Here is a 17,405-nt window from a genome sequence, read left to right on the forward strand (position 1 = left end):
ATCCCAAAACGCTTCCCCATACTACTCAATCGAATAGAAAACAGTGGTGGAAGCCTGACTGATCAAGCTCAGGGGTAAAAAACACAGTTCCGGTGGGCGGGGAGGGTTAAGCAACCTTAGATGTGCGCAAACCCACGACGCCATATAAACCGATTGAGAGGGGGTAGGGGTCCCCTCGGAACATTTGACATTTGGCCAATTTAACGTTCCTACTTTTTAAAAAATTTTAATCTTTTTTAACTTTTTAAAATTTAACTTCTGCCTAACCTGTTCAACGGGCTTGGAAGCTTTTGAAGATGTCACAGAGCCGGCATCTGAAAGGACATGAACATTGATGGTTATCACCAAACGTTACAAAATCAATCACTTTACAGAGGTGAAGCAGAGCTTCGCACCGCTAGCGATACATAATATAATTTCCATAACTTTGTCTTGAATAATATTCACCTAGGAAAAATGAAGTTACATTTGCATAGAAACAAATCGGTAAAAACCGACAAACGTTGATCCACGAAAAAAGATGTGTGAAAACTATAGTTCGTCTGCTTATTTTTTTTCTTTGTTTTCGTTGTCGACATAAGCAATGCAATAGAGGCCCAAATATCAGAGAACGATATATCTATTGCGCACAGGCTACCATCTCGAAACGCCGGCAACAAGCCAGTAATTGTTAGATTCGCCAGAAGAATAAAGAAAATCGATCTCCTAAAAAAGAAAAAGAATTTGGTAAACCATGAAGATTTGAGAGATATCAAAATATTCGAAGATCTAAGTGCTGCAAGAGTCAAATTCCTCAAAATCATGAGGTCGGATGAGAGAATTCAATCCACTTGGACCCGAGAAGAAACTATTTTTTTCATTTGGAAAGCAGACGAAAAGTTGTACAAAATTAATGGGCATTACGAAGGTGGTCAGTTCCTGGAATATAAATTGGATGTTGTTAGAAACAGTTTCAATGGTGTTTTCCGGAGCTCAGCCGGACAAATGGGATCGTAAAATGGATAAAGTGCAGGAACCAATTAGCCATAAAATTATTGATGCTACTGTTACTTATTACTTTCTAATGTACGATCATTAAAAAAACACCACGAAGATGTGGAAGCACTTCTAAGTAGTCTCGAGTCTCCGATAAATTTACTAGGTCTTACAGAAACGTGGCTTAGGGAAATTGATGATGTTAACTTGTTTAAAATCACAGGTTTCCATACAATCATAACTAATACCAGAAAAACTAGAGGTGGGGGAACTATGATACAGCTAGGCGATAAGGTTAACTTATTAGAACAGCTTGAGAGTGGCATTCCAGAATCCTTATCAATCCTTGTTGAAGTTAGTGGTAAACAATTTATAGTTGTATTGGCATATGTACCCCCACGATATGACAAAGTTAAATTTGTCGATGAGCTCGATAAGGAACTAGAGCGTCTTGCTCAGTACAAAGTACCGATAATTCTAACGGTCGATATCAACATCGATACACTACAGAAAAATAAGTTACAGCAATCATATCTGAACACAATAACAGCAAATGGGTTCGAACTTTTGAGTAAATCTGCAACTCGAATTAGTGACACATCTGAAACTTGTATAGACCATTTTATAATCAGGAGTTTAGAAAATCCAACCATTGAAGTATTAGATAATGAATGCTTTTCTTAGCATTATCCCATAATATTGAAATTTAATTTTGGCTTTAAAGGTGATTTATCAAGTTATTCATATCGTGATATGTCGTTCTTAACAAAAGAAAATAAAATGAAACATTTTTTGTTAAGTTTGAAACTAAAACTTAGAAGATGCAAACCTGATCAGCGATAATAACATAGACCTTGCGTACAAAAAGTTCAATCACAGCTTAATGAAATCTCTAAACCATTTTTGCACCAATACGTAATATGATACACAAAAACAAAACTAATGCTCCTTGGTTCGCTAAAGGTTTGAAGAATTCGTTAATAAAAAGAAATCGCTTATACAAATTGTGGAAGTCAGACAAATTGAATTCTCTTTAAAAAGTTAACTTTCTTAACCAACGTCAAAAAGTCGAAAAACTTATAAGATTCGCAAAAAAAAGATCATTACTATCAAAAATTTAATAAATGTATTGGAGACTCGAGACAAGTATTTAAAAATTTAAATGAAATAAATGGCAAGACCGCAAAATCATCAAAAATTTCAGCTCTCCTAATCAATAACAATAAATTATCTGACCCCGTTCTAATGTCTAACGCTTTTAATGATTACTTCGCTTCAGTAGGAACCAAGTTAGCGAGCAAAATTGACCACGTGGGGCCAGTGATTAAAATAGAAAACGTAAGCCAATCTATGTATCTCTTTAATTGTACAATTTGTGAGATAATTGATGTGATAGAGCGTCTGAAGCCCAAGCATACTTGTGGCATCGATGAAATTAGTAACCTTTTTTAGTTAAAAGCAGGTATGTGTTAGCACCTTATTTAACATATTTAACTTATCTCTCATTTTGCTCCGGTATGTTTCCTCAAAGCCTCAAGTATGCTCGGGTTTTACCACTTCATAAAGCTGATAGCAGAATAATTATGAGCAATTACCGTCCAATATCACTTTTAAGTAGCTGCAGCAAAGTTATTGAAAAAATCATGCACTCGATTGTACAACTATCTTGAAAAATTCGAATTACTGTATCATCGTCAGTTTGGGTTCAGGGAGAAGTTTGCCACAGTTGATGCATTAGCTGAATTGACAGAAAGATTAAGACTAGGTGTTGATAAAAACATTAAATGTAGCTTCTTCATTGATTTAAAGGTATTTGATACGCTGGACCATAAAATTCTTTTGAGGAAATTAGAATGCTATGGAGTACGTGGAAAATGCTACAAATGGTTCGAAAGCTATCTATCCAATAGGTATCAATGTGTACATGTAAACAACTGTTCTTCTGATTGGTTGCAAGTGAACACGGGAATACCGCAAGGCTCTGTTTTAGGCCCTCTCTTGTTTTTTGTTTATATTAACGACATACAGCACGCAGTTTGCAATTCAAATCTGTTTCTATTTGCAGATGATACAAATATATCATGTCAAACATCTATCTATGAAGAATACCAGTTAGATTTGACCAAAATTTCTTCCTGACTTTGCTCAAATAAATTAACCTTAAACTCAGATAAAACTACTTTAATTAATTTTACTAAGGGTAGAAGTGCTTCCAATCTTTCTTTTGATATACTTGATTTTACTTTTCAGCCGAAACCTTTTTGCAAATACCTAGGTGTCATTGTAGATGATAAGCTTATTTTTTTTCACCATATACAGAATGTTCAATCAAAACTAGGTCGTCACTGTGGTGTAAAAATGAGACATTATGTACCAAGATCCATCTTACTGAAATACTATATGTCGAATATCAAGCCAATAATACAATATGGCTTGCTGGTCTACGGCGGCACGAGGTTTTCTTTTTTTAAACCCAATTTTGAATATGCAACGAAAAATTGTTCGCATGATCTGCTTCAAAAGTAAATTTGATACCATTACAAAATTATTTTCTGATAATAAAATACTGACAGTTCATGAGCTATATGTGTACGATTTGATGAAGTTTTGCTTACGATCACTAAATCAAAACCATCCAACTTGTTTTATCAATTCTTTGTTTACTTTAAAAAATTTTGCCTATAATACGCGAATTTCAGAAGGTCGAACATTTGTTCCACCATTCTGTAAGAATAAGGTAAAATCATGTTCTTTGACTGATAGGGGTTCAAAGTTATTGAATATTATGAGTATAAATAAGCTCTTACCTGAAAATATTGGATTGATGTCAAAAATGAAGAATACATTTTCGTCCATAAGTTTAAAGATAATTTCATTTGTGGCAATTACGAGTTGGTGCAAAACATATTTCTTTGATTTTTTTTTTAAATGGTACCCGCTGGCTATATGCTACCAAACAACCATTCTAGGGTTGCGATTCTATGCTGAAAATATGACCCTCCAAATCCTTGTAGTTTTCGAGAAATCGCATTTTTTAGAAAATTTTTAAAAAATGAAAAACTTAGAATTTTTTTTTAAGTATGTTTTCTCATATTCTTAGTTCGTCAGCTGGAATATGAATTGGCCGAAATGACAGTACTAGATGTAATAACTATTCCTTAATGAGAGCTTAATTTTAGGGGAAAATAAATTTTTCCCCACAATCCTATTTTTATTCGAATATAAATTTATCTTTATTACTTAGTTGCAATCCTAATTTGTTCAACGGGTAGACGTCAAGAAGGCACATACTGCGCCTTTTGTCTATCCCCTCCATTTTGTTGATTTAATAATTTAAATAAATTGATGCTTGTATTATCAACTATATGGAGAAATAAATTCTTCTTCTTCTTCTAAACTTTTGGTGGGATGGTTGAAACTTAGGGGTGATTGCAGAGGCAGTCTGTGATAGGTCAAATCTGGATATTAGAAGTTGAGGGACTGAGCGAGGAGGCTTCGGTTCCGGAGGGGGTGGGGTTAAAACAAAGTTAACAGGATACAAGGGGCAGTACAAATCACGGTGGTGTTCGCTTAAAAAATTAAGACCACTGCATTTAAAACTTATCCAGCCACAAACGTGGCACTAACTGGCTTGGGTTCGCTGAATGGTAAAATTACAAGGGAAATGTTTATATGGACTTGTGTAGGAGGATTAGCAGATGGAGCAGCCTGGCCGGCTTCAGACACTCCTTAAACGAAAACTCGGAAATTTCTTGATCTCGACGCCATTTCAATCCTGACGAACCAGAAATGATATCCACCACATGAATACAGCGTCGATAGGATCCAAGGCGGTGTCATTTTATTCCTCAACGCTTTCGATGCTTAAAGTGATTAACGTTTTTCCCAACCTTTGGAGAGCGTGATTTCTCTTTCATTCAACTTATAAATTCAAAGCGAATTTCTTTTCAAAAATGTAGATCGAAAGAATGAAAAAATTGAGCGTGAACAAAATTTGAGGACTTCATCCTGTGTAAAAATACAACAGAAATAGCACATGAACCAAATATGTGTCTGCATTTCCTTTTCGTTCATTGACACTTGTGTTTAATTTTTCTGCTGTTTCATCATTCAACACAGAATGCAAAATCAATAAATATTTAATTACTTTAATGTCTGTTCCAGTCTTCGCCACAGGATCCCTAAAACGGAAAAGATTGTTACAAATACTAGGTAGGTTGGAAAAAATTGCATCGCCTGGCAACTACCGGTACTTCCCCTCTTTAGCCCTTATCATATTATAACTCTCCTAATCCTTCTAAGAAAGATAACTCAAACTTAACTAAAACCCAATCATTAAACATTGTCAACTGACAAATGGAAAAGAGTAATGACAATAAGTAAACAGAAAAAACATGACTTGATTTTTGAAAAAAACTTCAATTTTCGAACTTTTAAGAAAAATTAGATGCCTTTGAAACTCTTCGCATTTTACGAAAAAAATCATGATTGGAGCTTTCTGATACAATTAACCTAACTTTTTTTCGCTGGAATACCTGATAAATGAATTCCATTTTCGTTTCGAAATTAGAAGTCGACCATGTTTTTCCTCACCTTTTATTTTTCCCTTCGATACTGGAGTAATGAAATGAACTTAAGAAATCAACAATCAAACCACGAAAAATCAAAAAAAATTACAAAATCTTAGACTTTTTTTGCAAACAAATTGATTTTTTTTCCAGAAAAAAAAACAAAAAAAAATCACCAAGACCTATATAAAAAAACTTACGTTCATTTCTTAAAATCCATTCAAAACTAATCTATCGAACCATCTGAATCTATGTATGTTCTTTTTTAACCCGCTGAAGATAACTTATTCAATCGGAAAGAATCTAAACTCCAAAAACTTTGAGAAGGCGCTACTCACTATGCAAAAGCAAAAAAAAAACATCGACGAGAAATAAAGCAGACAAAGATTTGGGAATATCGGCGTTTCTACAAATTATTGTGTACCTGATAATGCGGGGAAGATCTTTGTACAATAAATACTTAGAAATGATTTAGTTAAAACTGTATTAAACTCTGTGTGTTTTTGTATTTTGAACCTGCTATATAAATGCCATCAAAGCACTACAAATATAGCCTAAAAACTCGCCATTATTCAAATAACGCCATTATTCAAATTCTAGTTCATAAATACCTTATTGCTAACTACTTGTTAATGCAGTATTATAAAGCTAGTGAATAACTACCCACCCAAATATCTCATTTTTTATAGATTTAAATAGCTTTTAAAAGTTAAAAATCTTAAAACAAAGACAACAGACAATTAACGCAAGGAAACAGGTAAAAATCTGACTTAGTTTTTGAAAAAAAAAACAATCAAATATCGGATTTCAAAGCAAAACATCTGCCGTTACGATTCTCAGAATTTCGAAAACAACTCGTTCAATTTGAGAAAACTGGAACAATATAAACTTCTTATTTTTCAGCAAAATCAAAAATACCGATCCAGTTTTCGCATTAGTTTTTTTTTCTGTATCAAAAATACCTGATCCATTTTCGAAGCAAGAGATCGATCAAATTTTTCGCGACCTTTACATTCTTGTTGTTCCATAGAGGAGTTTGCCTCCCTAACAAAAGAAATAAACTGAAGTCAAACTGCCGAAATCAAACTTGAGCGTGAAGCATTTTTCCAGAAAAACAAAAACAAGAAAAATCATCACGACTTCACTATGCTCATTGACATTAAATCAAAATTTTTTGGACCAAGAATATGATTATAACTAGTACTCGCGTTCAAGTAAAAAGTATATCTGCATAAAAAAAACGCAAGCACAGGATATTGTTTTGCTCTTTTTGTGGATATACTTGGTAGGGATACTAGGTGCCATCTTAAAAAGGAGTACCTGTTCGATGATTGCTTCGAATATGTTGCACTGAAGCGGGATGAAAACTGTTAATTTAAAAAAATAAACGGTTGGACTTCAAAATTAAACTTGGTGGTTTCTCTAATAAATAAGGGATTACCAGTTTAATTAATTGAACTCAATGACGGTTCTGGTAGGTAGATTCCAACAAAAGAGTGGAAATTCCAAAACATTACAGGAATTTCAAAGTATGGTGTTGTCGTAAGGCCATACTGGCGTGTCTACAAAAAAATAGTGTAATTGTTTATGTAGGGAAGAACTTTGCACCATGCTCTTTCATTGAACCATTAATCTCAGAATTGGCCGGGTAGTTGTTGAGAAAAGAAAAAGCTTCCAAAATTCTACATCAATTGGGAAGCAGCTGCTTCTGCAGGGAAAAATTTCACACCCAGTTCTTTCGATTGAACCCGTAACCGCAGAGCCATTCATGTAAGAAAGATTTCGAAAACTTGTAGTTGCTGGTAGCTGGGTAATTTTTGAGAAAGAAAAAAAAAGATTCAGTCCAAACATTCCATTCTCGCATTTTGCAGGAACAACTGATTTGAATTACATTAAATAAAGCTTAAACTCCCTGTTGTGTACATATATGATTATCAAGTAAATAAATTATTTTCCTCTGTCTTAATTTTTTTTACGCTGAAAAAACTTTCTATTAAAATCAACTTCCGAAGCTAGAAGTGGTTCACCTTTTTTTCTCGCGCCTTTTTCGTTTTTATTAGTGGTGGAGAGCAAAATTTGCCTTTCTTCTGAAAAAGGAAAATGGAAGGAACTTAAAATCAAATCATGAAACTGAAAAATCGATTAAAACTCGAAACAATCACAAAAACTTGTGTTTTCACTACAATCATTGACACTAAAAAAGTTGTAGTTCAATTTGTTCATAAACCACCATTGAAGTTCAGTACTTACTTCTTGATTTCCTTTGCCTTAACGCATTCCACATCCATCCCAGTTGTGAACTTCACTGTGTCGGCTGCCCAAGACTCAGTCTTCTCGGCCGAAGACGCAATCGGGAAATTTGTAAAGGGAGATTTCGTTTCATCTCCTAAATTCTCTTTCCTAGGTGAGCTTTCCTTCTTATCACTTTCATCAATTGACTTAGGCTTCGATTCGGCGGAGGGTTTTTTTAAAGCTTTGTCCAGAGTTTTGGCTAAAACAACTGTCGAACAGTGCACGAATAAACCAAACAAGAACTTTTCAATCACGAAAGCCTGAAGGAAGTATGGAAAAGGAAAATTACAAATATCATTCTATAACTATTACTTAAATTAGTACTATTGCTACCGAATTTACAGACTACTTTTGCTATCATTCTATCGGATTCTAGCTTGTTTTGAACTCAATACTGTAATAAGCTGAATTTAGCTACGCCGTCCCCAGTCTCATACCATAAAGTCAAATACACGCTAGTTCGTTGTGTCGTGGTGTACACTAGTTAATAAAAAAAGTAAAGTCAAAAGTTCTTCTTTAGTGGTATTGATTTTTTATTATTAGTACCGGGTAGAGACTCGGTGGGCACTCAATGATTCTTTTGTCTTTTCAAATTGATGATCTTCTGTGGTTTTTTTCTAAAATTATAAGCAGAAATCTTTATTTCTTTTTTCTTTATTTCTATCTTTCTCTCTTTCTCTCTTTCTTTCATTCTTTCATTCTTTCATTCTTTCAATCTTTCAATCTTTTATTCTTTCATTCTTTCATTCTTTCATTCTTTCATTCTTTCATTCTTTCATTCTTTCATTCATTCATTCATTCATTCATGATATTTTATTCAATCTTTGTGCCTTTCTACGGTCCGAACTCATTGGCCCATTCGGTCCATCTAGCTTGATCCAAGTTTTGCTCCAGCTCGGGATTTTGTCTATTTTCGTGCTTTCTGTAAAACTTCGCTGGTTTCGAGAATTGCCGGGTTTTTGGCTATATGTAACTCTTACCTTTTCTTAACTATTTCCTGAGCTTTATCTAGCTTGATGATGGATTTGAGCCACTCGGTGCGCTCGAATATTTGTGATATTTATGTAACTTTTCGCTTCCCAATGTCGAGCTCCGCGCTATAACGATCTCATCGCCTGCTTTGAGTTTCTCTGGACTTACGGCTAATTCATGATATACATTCAACTCATTAGTAGTTCTGACCCTCGAGTTCTCGTTCCTAAGCTTTATCAAGATAATTCATTGCTTCGAATGTCCTTACTCGAAGTAGATATTTTCTGAGCGTCATCTAACTCTTCGCTTGCTTCGACTATCGGATTTTATGGATTCTACTTCTTTAGGTTTAGTGAGCTCTTTCCCTGCTTCTTGCCTCATCGTGTTCTTGGCTGGTTCCCAAACTTCACTTAGTTTTCGATCCACTTCGAGCCTCTGGCCTGTTTTCCCGAGCTTTATGTAGACATTTCCTTCCTTTGAACCTTTGCTCGAACTGAGTCTCTTCTGTTTTCTTAGCAATTTACGGAACTTTATGTAGCTTGATCTTAGCTTTCAGATATCAGAGTTATCGGCTTTTTTCTAGCTTTATGTATTTATTCGCTTGCTTCAAGCTTCTCTTGGTTCTTGGTGAATGTCTCGTGAGCTGTGTCTAGATTTTAGGCTGCTTCTAGCCTTTCTGTGTTCTTGACTTTTCTTGAGCTTTATCACGCTCAATCTTTGCTTCGAGTCTCTTTGGTCTCCGGACTATCTCGAGCTTCGTCTAACTCTTCGAAATCTTCTACTGGCTCAAGAACACTGTCGAGCTAAATCGAGCTCATCGCTGGCTTTGATAAGCTTATCGCTTGCTTTGAGCCTCCCTGGGTTCTCGACTGTTACGTGAGCTTTATCAAGCTTTTTGCTTGATCAGACACTCCATGAATTCTAGCCTTTCTGTGTTCTTGACTTATCTTGAGCTTTATCTAGCCCATTCTTTACTTCGAGCCTCTTGGGTCTCTTGACTATATCTCGAACTTCGTCTAGTTCTTCGATTTCTTCTACGGGCTCAAAAACACTGTCGAGCTAAATCGAACTCATCGCTGGCTTTGATAAGCTTATCGCTTGCTTTGTGCCTCTTTGGGTTCTCGACTATTACGTGAGCTTCATCAAGCCCTTTGCTTGATCAGAACTCCATGAATTCTTCGCTTCCATTAGAAACTTTCGGTCAGCCTTTACTTGTTCGAATCTCTGATTTTTGGATTCTACTTCTTCAGGTTTATGGAGATCATTCATTGCTTCTTGCCTCATCGTGTTCTTAGATAGTTGATGTTCTTGGCTAGTTCCTGATCTTCATCCAGTTTTCGACTCACTTCGAGCCTCTGGCCTGTTTTTTTTTTCGCGAATTTTATCTGGCTTTTCGCTTGCTTCGACCCTTTTTGGCTAATTTCTAAGTTTCATCCAAAATTTCGCTTGCTCCGTCAACCTTGTATCTTGAACTTTTCCAAGCTTTGTGTAAACAATTCTTTCCTTTGAAACTTTGCTCGCACTGAGTCTTTTTGGGTGTCTTAGCAATTAACTGAACTCTATGTAGCTTGATCTGAGCTTTGAGACATCAGAGTTATTGGCTTTTTGCTAGCTTCATGTATTTATTCGCTTGCTTCAAGCTTCTCTTGGTTCTTGGTGAAAGTCTCGTGAGCTGTGTCTAGCTTTTAGGCTGCTTCTAGCCCTTCTGTGTTCTTGACTTTTCTTGAGCTTTATCACGCTCAATCTTTGCTTCGAGCCTCTTTGGTCTCCTGACTATATCTCGAGCTTCGTCTAACTCTTCGAAATCTTCAACTGGCTCAAGAACACTGTCGAGCTAAATCAGGCTCATCGCTGCCTTTGATAAGCATATCGCTTGCTTTGTGCCTCTTTGGGTTCTCGACTATTACGTGAGCTTTATCAAGCTCTTTGCTTGATCAGACACTCCAGAATTCTGGCCTTTCCGGGTTCTTGACTCATATTGAGTTTTATCTAGCCCATTCTTTGCTTCGAGCCTCTTTGGTCTCTTGACTAAATCTCGAGCTTCGTCTAGTTCTTCGATTTCTTCTACTGGCTCAAAAACACAGTCGAGCTAAATCGAGCTCACCGCAGGCTTTGATAAGCTTATCGCTTGCTTTGTGTCTCTCTGGCTTCTCGACTATTAGGTGAGCTTTAACAAGCCCTTTGCTTGACCAGAACTCCATGAATTCTTCGCTACCATTAGAAACTTTCGCTCAGCCTTTACTTGTTCAAATATCTGATTTTTGGATTGTATTTCTTTAAGTTTATGAAGCTCATTCAATGCTTCTTGCCTCATCTTGTTCATAGCTAGTTCGTGTTCTTGGCTAGTTCATGTTCTTGGCTAGTTCCTGATCTTCATCTGGTTTTCGACTCACTTTGAGCCTCTGGCCTGCTTTTTCGCGAATTTCATCTGGCGCTTCGCTTCGTTAACCCTGTATCTTGAGTTTTCCCGCGCTTTAGAAAAACATTTCCTTCCTTTGAACCTTTGCTGGCACAAAGTATTTATCAATTTACTGAACTTTATGTAGCTTGATCTACGCTTTGAGACATCCTAACCTTTGATCTAAGACTTGAGTTATCGACTGATTCTTTGATTCGAACCTCTTTGGTCTTAGCTATATCTCGAGCTTCGTCTAGTTCTTCGATTTCTTCTACTGGCTCAAAAACACAGTCGAGCTAAATCGAGCTCACCACTGGCTTTGATAAGCTTATCGCTTGCTTTTTGTCTCTCTGGCTTCTCGACTATTACGTGAGCTTTATCAAGCCCTTTCCTTGATCAGAACTCCATGAATTCTTCGCTTCCATTAGAAACTTTCGGTCAGCCTTTACTTGTTCGAATATCTGATTTTTGGATTGTATTTCTTTAGGTTTATGAAGCTCATTCAATGGTTCTTGCCTCATCTTGTTCATAGCTAGTTCGTGTTCCTGGCTAGTTCATGTTCTTGGCTAGTTCCTGATCTTCATCTGATTTTCGACTCACTTCGAGCCTCTGGCCTGTTTTTTCGCGAATTTCATCTGGCTCTTCGCTTCGTTAACCCTGTATCTTGAGTTTTCCCGCGCTTTAGAAAAACATTTCCTTCCTTTGAACCTTTGCTGGCACAGAGTATTTAGCAATTTACTGAACTTTATGTAGCTTTATCTACGCTTTGAGACATCCTAAGCTTTGATCTAAGACTTGAGTTATCGACTGATTCTTTGCTTCGACCCTCTTTGGTCTTGGCTATATCTCGAGCTTCGTCTAATTCTTCGATTTCTTCTACTGGCTCAAGAACACTGTCGAGCTAAATCAGGCTCATCGCTGGCTTTGATAAGCATATCGCTTGCTTTGTGCCTCTTTGGGTTCTCGACTATTACTTGAGCTTTATCAAGCTCTTTGCTTGATCAGACACTCCAGAATTCTGGCCTTTCCGGGTTCTTGACTCATATTGAGTTTTATCTAGCCCATTCTTTGCTTCGAACCTCTTTGGTCTTGGCTATATCTCGAGCTTCGTCTAGTTCTTCGATTTCTTCTACTGGCTCAAAAACACAGTCGAGCTAAATCGAGCTCACCGCTGGCTTTGATAAGCTTATCGCTTGCTTTGTGTCTCTCTGGCTTCTCGACTATTACGTGAGCTTTATCAAGCCCTTTGCTTGATCAGAACTCCATGAATTCTTCGCTTCCATTAGAAACTTTCGGTCAGCCTTTACTTGTTCGAATATCTGATTTTTGGATTGTATTTCTTTAGGTTTATGAAGCTCATTCAATGCTTCTTGCCTCATCTTGTTCATAGCTAGTTCGTGTTCTTGGCTAGTTCATGTTCTTGGCTAGTTCATGTTCTTGGCTAGTTCCTGATCTTCATCTGGCTTTCGACTCACTTCGAGCCTCTGGCCTGTTTTTTCGCGAAATTCATCTAGCTCTTCGCCTCGTTAACCCTGTATCTTGAGTTTTCCCGCGCTTTAGAAAAACATTTCCTTCCTTTGAACCTTTGCTGGCACAGAGTATTTAGCAATTTACTGAACTTTATGTAGCTTTTTCTACGCTTTGAGACATCCTAAGCTTTGATCTAAGACTTGAGTTATCGACTGATTCTTTGCTTCGACCCTCTTTGGTCTTGGCTATATCTCGAGCTTCGTCTAATTCTTCGATTTCTTCTACTGGCTCAAAAACACAGTCGAGCTAAATCGAGCTCACCGCTGGCTTTGATAAGCTTATCGCTTGCTTTGTGTCTCTCTGGCTTCTCGACTATTACGTGAGCTTTATCAAGCCCCTTGCTTGATCAGAACTCCATGAATTCTTCGCTTCCATTAGAAACTTTCGCTCAGCCTTTACTTGTTCGAATATCTGATTTTTGGATTGTATTTCTTTAGGTTTATGAAGCTCATTCAATGTGTCTTGCCTCATCTTGTTCATAGCTAGTTCGTTTTCTTGGCTAGTTCATGTTCTTGGCTAGTTCCTGATCTTCATCTGGTTTTCGACTCACCTCGAGTCTCTGGCCTGTTTTTTCGCGAATTTCATCTGGCTCTTCGCTTCGTTAACCCTGTATCTTGAGTTTTCCCGCGCTTTAGAAAAACATTTCCTTCCTTTGAACCTTTGCTGGCACAGAGTATTTAGCAATTTACTGAACTTTATGTAGCTTGATCTACGCTTTGAGACATCCTAAGCTTTGATCTAAGACTTGAGTTATCGACTGATTCTTTGCTTCGAACCTCTTTGGTCTTGGCTTTATCTCGAGCTTCGTCTAGTTTTTCGATTTCTTCTACTGGCTCAAAAACACAGTCGAGCTAAATCGAGCTCACCGCTGGCTTTGATAAGCTTATCGCTTGCTTTGTGTCTCTCTGGCTTCTCGACTAATACGTGAGCTTTATCAAGCCCTTTGCTTGATCAGAACTCCATGAATTCTTCGCTTCCATTAGAAACTTTCGCTCAGCCTTTACTTGTTCGAATATCTGATTTTTGGATTGTATTTCTTTAGGTTTATGAAGCTCATTCAATGCTTCTTGCCACATCTTGTTCATAGCTAGTTCGTGTTCTTGGCTAGTTCCTGATCTTCATCTGATTTTCGACTCACTTCGAGCCTCTGGCCTGTTTTTTCGCGAATTTCATCTGGCTCTTCGCTTCGTTAACCCTGTATCTTGAGTTTTCCCGCGCTTTAGAAAAACATTTCCTTCCTTTGAACCTTTGCTGGCACAGAGTATTTAGCAATTTACTGAACTTTATGTAGCTTTATCTACGCTTTGAGACATCCTAAGATTTGATCTAAGACTTGAGTTATCGACTGATTCTTTGCTTCGACCCTCTTTGGTCTTGGCTATATCTCGAGCTTCGTCTAATTCTTCGATTTCTTCTACTGGCTCAAGAACACTGTCGAGCTAAATCAGGCTCATCGCTGGCTTTGATAAGCATATCGCTTGCTTTGTGCCTCTTTGGGTTCTCGACTATTTTTTGAGCTTTATCAAGCTCTTTGCTTGATCAGACACTCCAGAATTCTGGCCTTTCCGGGTTCTTGACTCATATTGAGTTTTATCTAGCCCATTCATTGCTTCGAACCTCTTTGGTCTTGGCTATATCTCGAGCTTCGTCTAGTTCTTCGATTTCTTCTACTGGCTCAAAAACACAGTCGAGCTAAATCGAGCTCACCGCTGGCTTTGATAAGCTTATCGCTTGCTTTGTGTCTCTCTGGCTTCTCGACTATTACGTGAGCTTTATCAAGCCCTTTGCTTGATCAGAACTCCATGAATTCTTCGCTTCCATTAGAAACTTTCGGTCAGCCTTTACTTGTTCGAATATCTGATTTTTGGATTGTATTTCTTTAGGTTTATGAAGCTCATTCAATGCTTCTTGCCTCATCTTGTTCATAGTTAGTTCGTGTTCTTGGCTAGTTCATGTTCTTGGCTAGTTCATGTTCTTGGCTAGTTCCTGATCTTCATCTGGTTTTCGACTCACTTCGAGCCTCTGGCCTGTTTTTTCGCGAAATTCATCTAGCTCTTCGCCTCGTTAACCCTGTATCTTGAGTTTTCCCGCGCTTTAGAAAAACATTTCCTTCCTTTGAACCTTTGCTGGCACAGAGTATTTAGCAATTTACTGAACTTTATGTAGCTTTATCTACGCTTTGAGACATCCTAAGCTTTGATCTAAGACTTGAGCTATCGACTGATTCTTTGCTTCGACCCTCTTTGGTCTTGGCTATATCTCGAGCTTCGTCTAATTCTTCGATTTCTTCTACTGGCTCAAAAACACAGTCGAGCTAAATCGAGCTCACCGCTGGCTTTGATAAGCTTATCGCTTGCTTTGTGTCTCTCTGGCTTCTCGACTATTACGTGAGCTTTATCAAGCCCTTTGCTTGATCAGAACTCCATGAATTCTTCGCTTCCATTAGAAACTTTCGCTCAGCCTTTACTTGTTCGAATATCTGATTTTTGGATTGTATTTCTTTAGGTTTATGAAGCTCATTCAATGTGTCTTGCCTCATCTTGTTCATAGCTAGTTCGTTTTCTTGGCTAGTTCATGTTCTTGGCTAGTTCCTGATCTTCATCTGGTTTTCGACTCACCTCGAGTCTCTGGCCTGTTTTTTCGCGAATTTCATCTGGCTCTTCGCTTCGTTAACCCTGTATCTTGAGTTTTCCCGCGCTTTAGAAAAACATTTCCTTCCTTTGAACCTTTGCTGGTACAGAGTATTTAGCAATTTACTGAACTTTATGTAGCTTGATCTACGCTTTGAGACATCCTAAGCTTTGATCTAAGACTTGAGTTATCGACTGATTCTTTGCTTCGAACCTCTTTGGTCTTGGCTTTATCTCGAGCTTCGTCTAGTTCTTCGATTTCTTCTACTGGCTCAAAAACACAGTCGAGCTAAATCGAGCTCACCGCTGGCTTTGATAAGCTTATCGCTTGCTTTGTGTCTCTCTGGCTTCTCGACTAATACGTGAGCTTTATCAAGCCCTTTGCTTGATCAGAACTCCATGAATTCTTCGCTTCCATTAGAAACTTTCGCTCAGCCTTTACTTGTTCGAATATCTGATTTTTGGATTGTATTTCTTTAGGTTTATGAAGCTCATTCAATGCTTCTTGCCACATCTTGTTCATAGCTAGTTCGTGTTCTTGGCTAGTTCATGTTCTTGGCTAGTTCCTGATCTTCATCTGGTTTTCGACTCACTTCGAGCCTCTGGCCTGTTTTTTCGCGAATTTCATCTGGCTCTTCGCCTCGTTAACCCTGTACCTTGAGTTTTACCGCGCTTTAGAAAAACATTTCCTTCCTTTGAACCTTTGCTGGCACAGAGTATTTAGCAATTTACTGAACTTTATGTAGCTTTATCTACGCTTTGAGACATCCTAAGCTTTGATCTAAGACTTGAGTTATCGACTGATTCTTTGCTTCGACCCTCTTTGGTCTTGGCTATATCTCGAGCTTCGTCTAATTCTTCGATTTCTTCTACTGGCTCAAAAACACAGTCGAGCTAAATCGAGCTCACCGCTGGCTTTGATAAGCTTATCGCTTGCTTTGTGTCTCTCTGGCTTCTCGACTATTACGTGAGCTTTATCAAGCCCTTTGCTTGATCAAAACTCCATGAATTCTTCGCTTCCATTAGAAACTTTCGCTCAGCCTTTACTTGTTCGAATATCTGATTTTTGGATTGTATTTCTTTAGGTTTATGAAGCTCATTCAAAGTGTCTTGCCTCATCTTGTTCATAGCTAGTTCGTTTTCTTGGCTAGTTCATGTTCTTGGCTAGTTCCTGATCTTCATCTGGTTTTCGACTCACCTCGAGTCTCTGGCCTGTTTTTTCGCGAATTTCATCTGGCTCTTCGCTTCGTTAACCCTGTGTCTTGAGTTTTCCCGCGCTTTAGAAAAACATTTCCTTCCTTTGAACCTTTGCTGGCACAGAGTATTTAGCAATTTACTGAACTTTATGTAGCTTGATCTACGCTTTGAGACATCCTAAGCTTTGATCTAAGACTTGAGTTATCGACTGATTCTTTGCTTCGAACCTCTTTGGTCTTGGCTTTATCTCGAGCTTCGTCTAGTTCTTCGATTTCTTCTACTGGCTCAAAAACACAGTCGAGCTAAATCGAGCTCACCGCTGGCTTTGATAAGCTTATCGCTTGCTTTGTGTCTCTCTGGCTTCTTGACTAATACGTGAGCTATATCAAGCCCTTTGCTTGATCAGAACTCCATGAACTCTTCGCTTCCATTAGAAACTTTCGCTCAGCCTTTACTTGTTCGAATATCTGATTTTTGGATTGTATTTCTTTAGGTTTATGAAGCTCATTCAATGCTTCTTGCCTCATCTTGTTCATAGCTAGTTCGTGTTCTTGGCTAGTTCATGTTCTTGGCTAGTTCCTGATCTTCATCTGGTTTTCGACTCACTTCGAGCCTCTGGCCTGTTTTTTCGCGAATTTCATCTGGCTCTTCGCCTCGTTAACCCTGTATCTTGAGTTTTCCCGCGCTTTAGAAAAACATTTCCTTCCTTTGAACCTTTGCTGGCACAGAGTATTTAGCAATTTACTGAACTTTATGTAGCTTTATCTACGCTTTAAGACATCCTAAGCTTTGATCTAAGACTTGAGTTATCGACTGATTCTTTGCTTCGAACCTCTTTGGTCT

The 17,405-nt window shown here is 37.8% G+C and overlaps 2 protein-coding genes across 4 annotated transcripts in view; both read right to left on the reverse strand.

Moving 5' to 3' along the window:
* The window catches only part of LOC134841709 (potassium voltage-gated channel subfamily H member 6-like), a 633,879-nt gene that overhangs the window by 369,441 nt on the left and 247,033 nt on the right, over positions 1-17,405 (reverse strand). The gene's annotated exons all lie outside the window — the stretch shown is intronic.
* Positions 1-17,405, reverse strand: part of LOC134842828 (uncharacterized) — a 554,076-nt gene that overhangs the window by 82,488 nt on the left and 454,183 nt on the right. For all 3 annotated transcript variants that reach the window (XM_063859327.1, XM_063859325.1, XM_063859326.1), the window contains 2 exons: positions 7,794-8,034; positions 5,123-5,156 (listed from right to left, as the gene is read on the reverse strand). In XM_063859327.1, coding sequence (XP_063715397.1) covers positions 5,123-5,156; positions 7,794-8,034 — 275 coding nt within the window. The remainder of the gene's footprint in view (positions 1-5,122; positions 5,157-7,793; positions 8,035-17,405) is intronic.

Source organism: Symsagittifera roscoffensis, chromosome 3, assembly GCF_963678635.1.
Source record: "Symsagittifera roscoffensis chromosome 3, txSymRosc1.1, whole genome shotgun sequence".
Taxonomy (NCBI): domain Eukaryota; kingdom Metazoa; phylum Xenacoelomorpha; order Acoela; family Convolutidae; genus Symsagittifera; species Symsagittifera roscoffensis.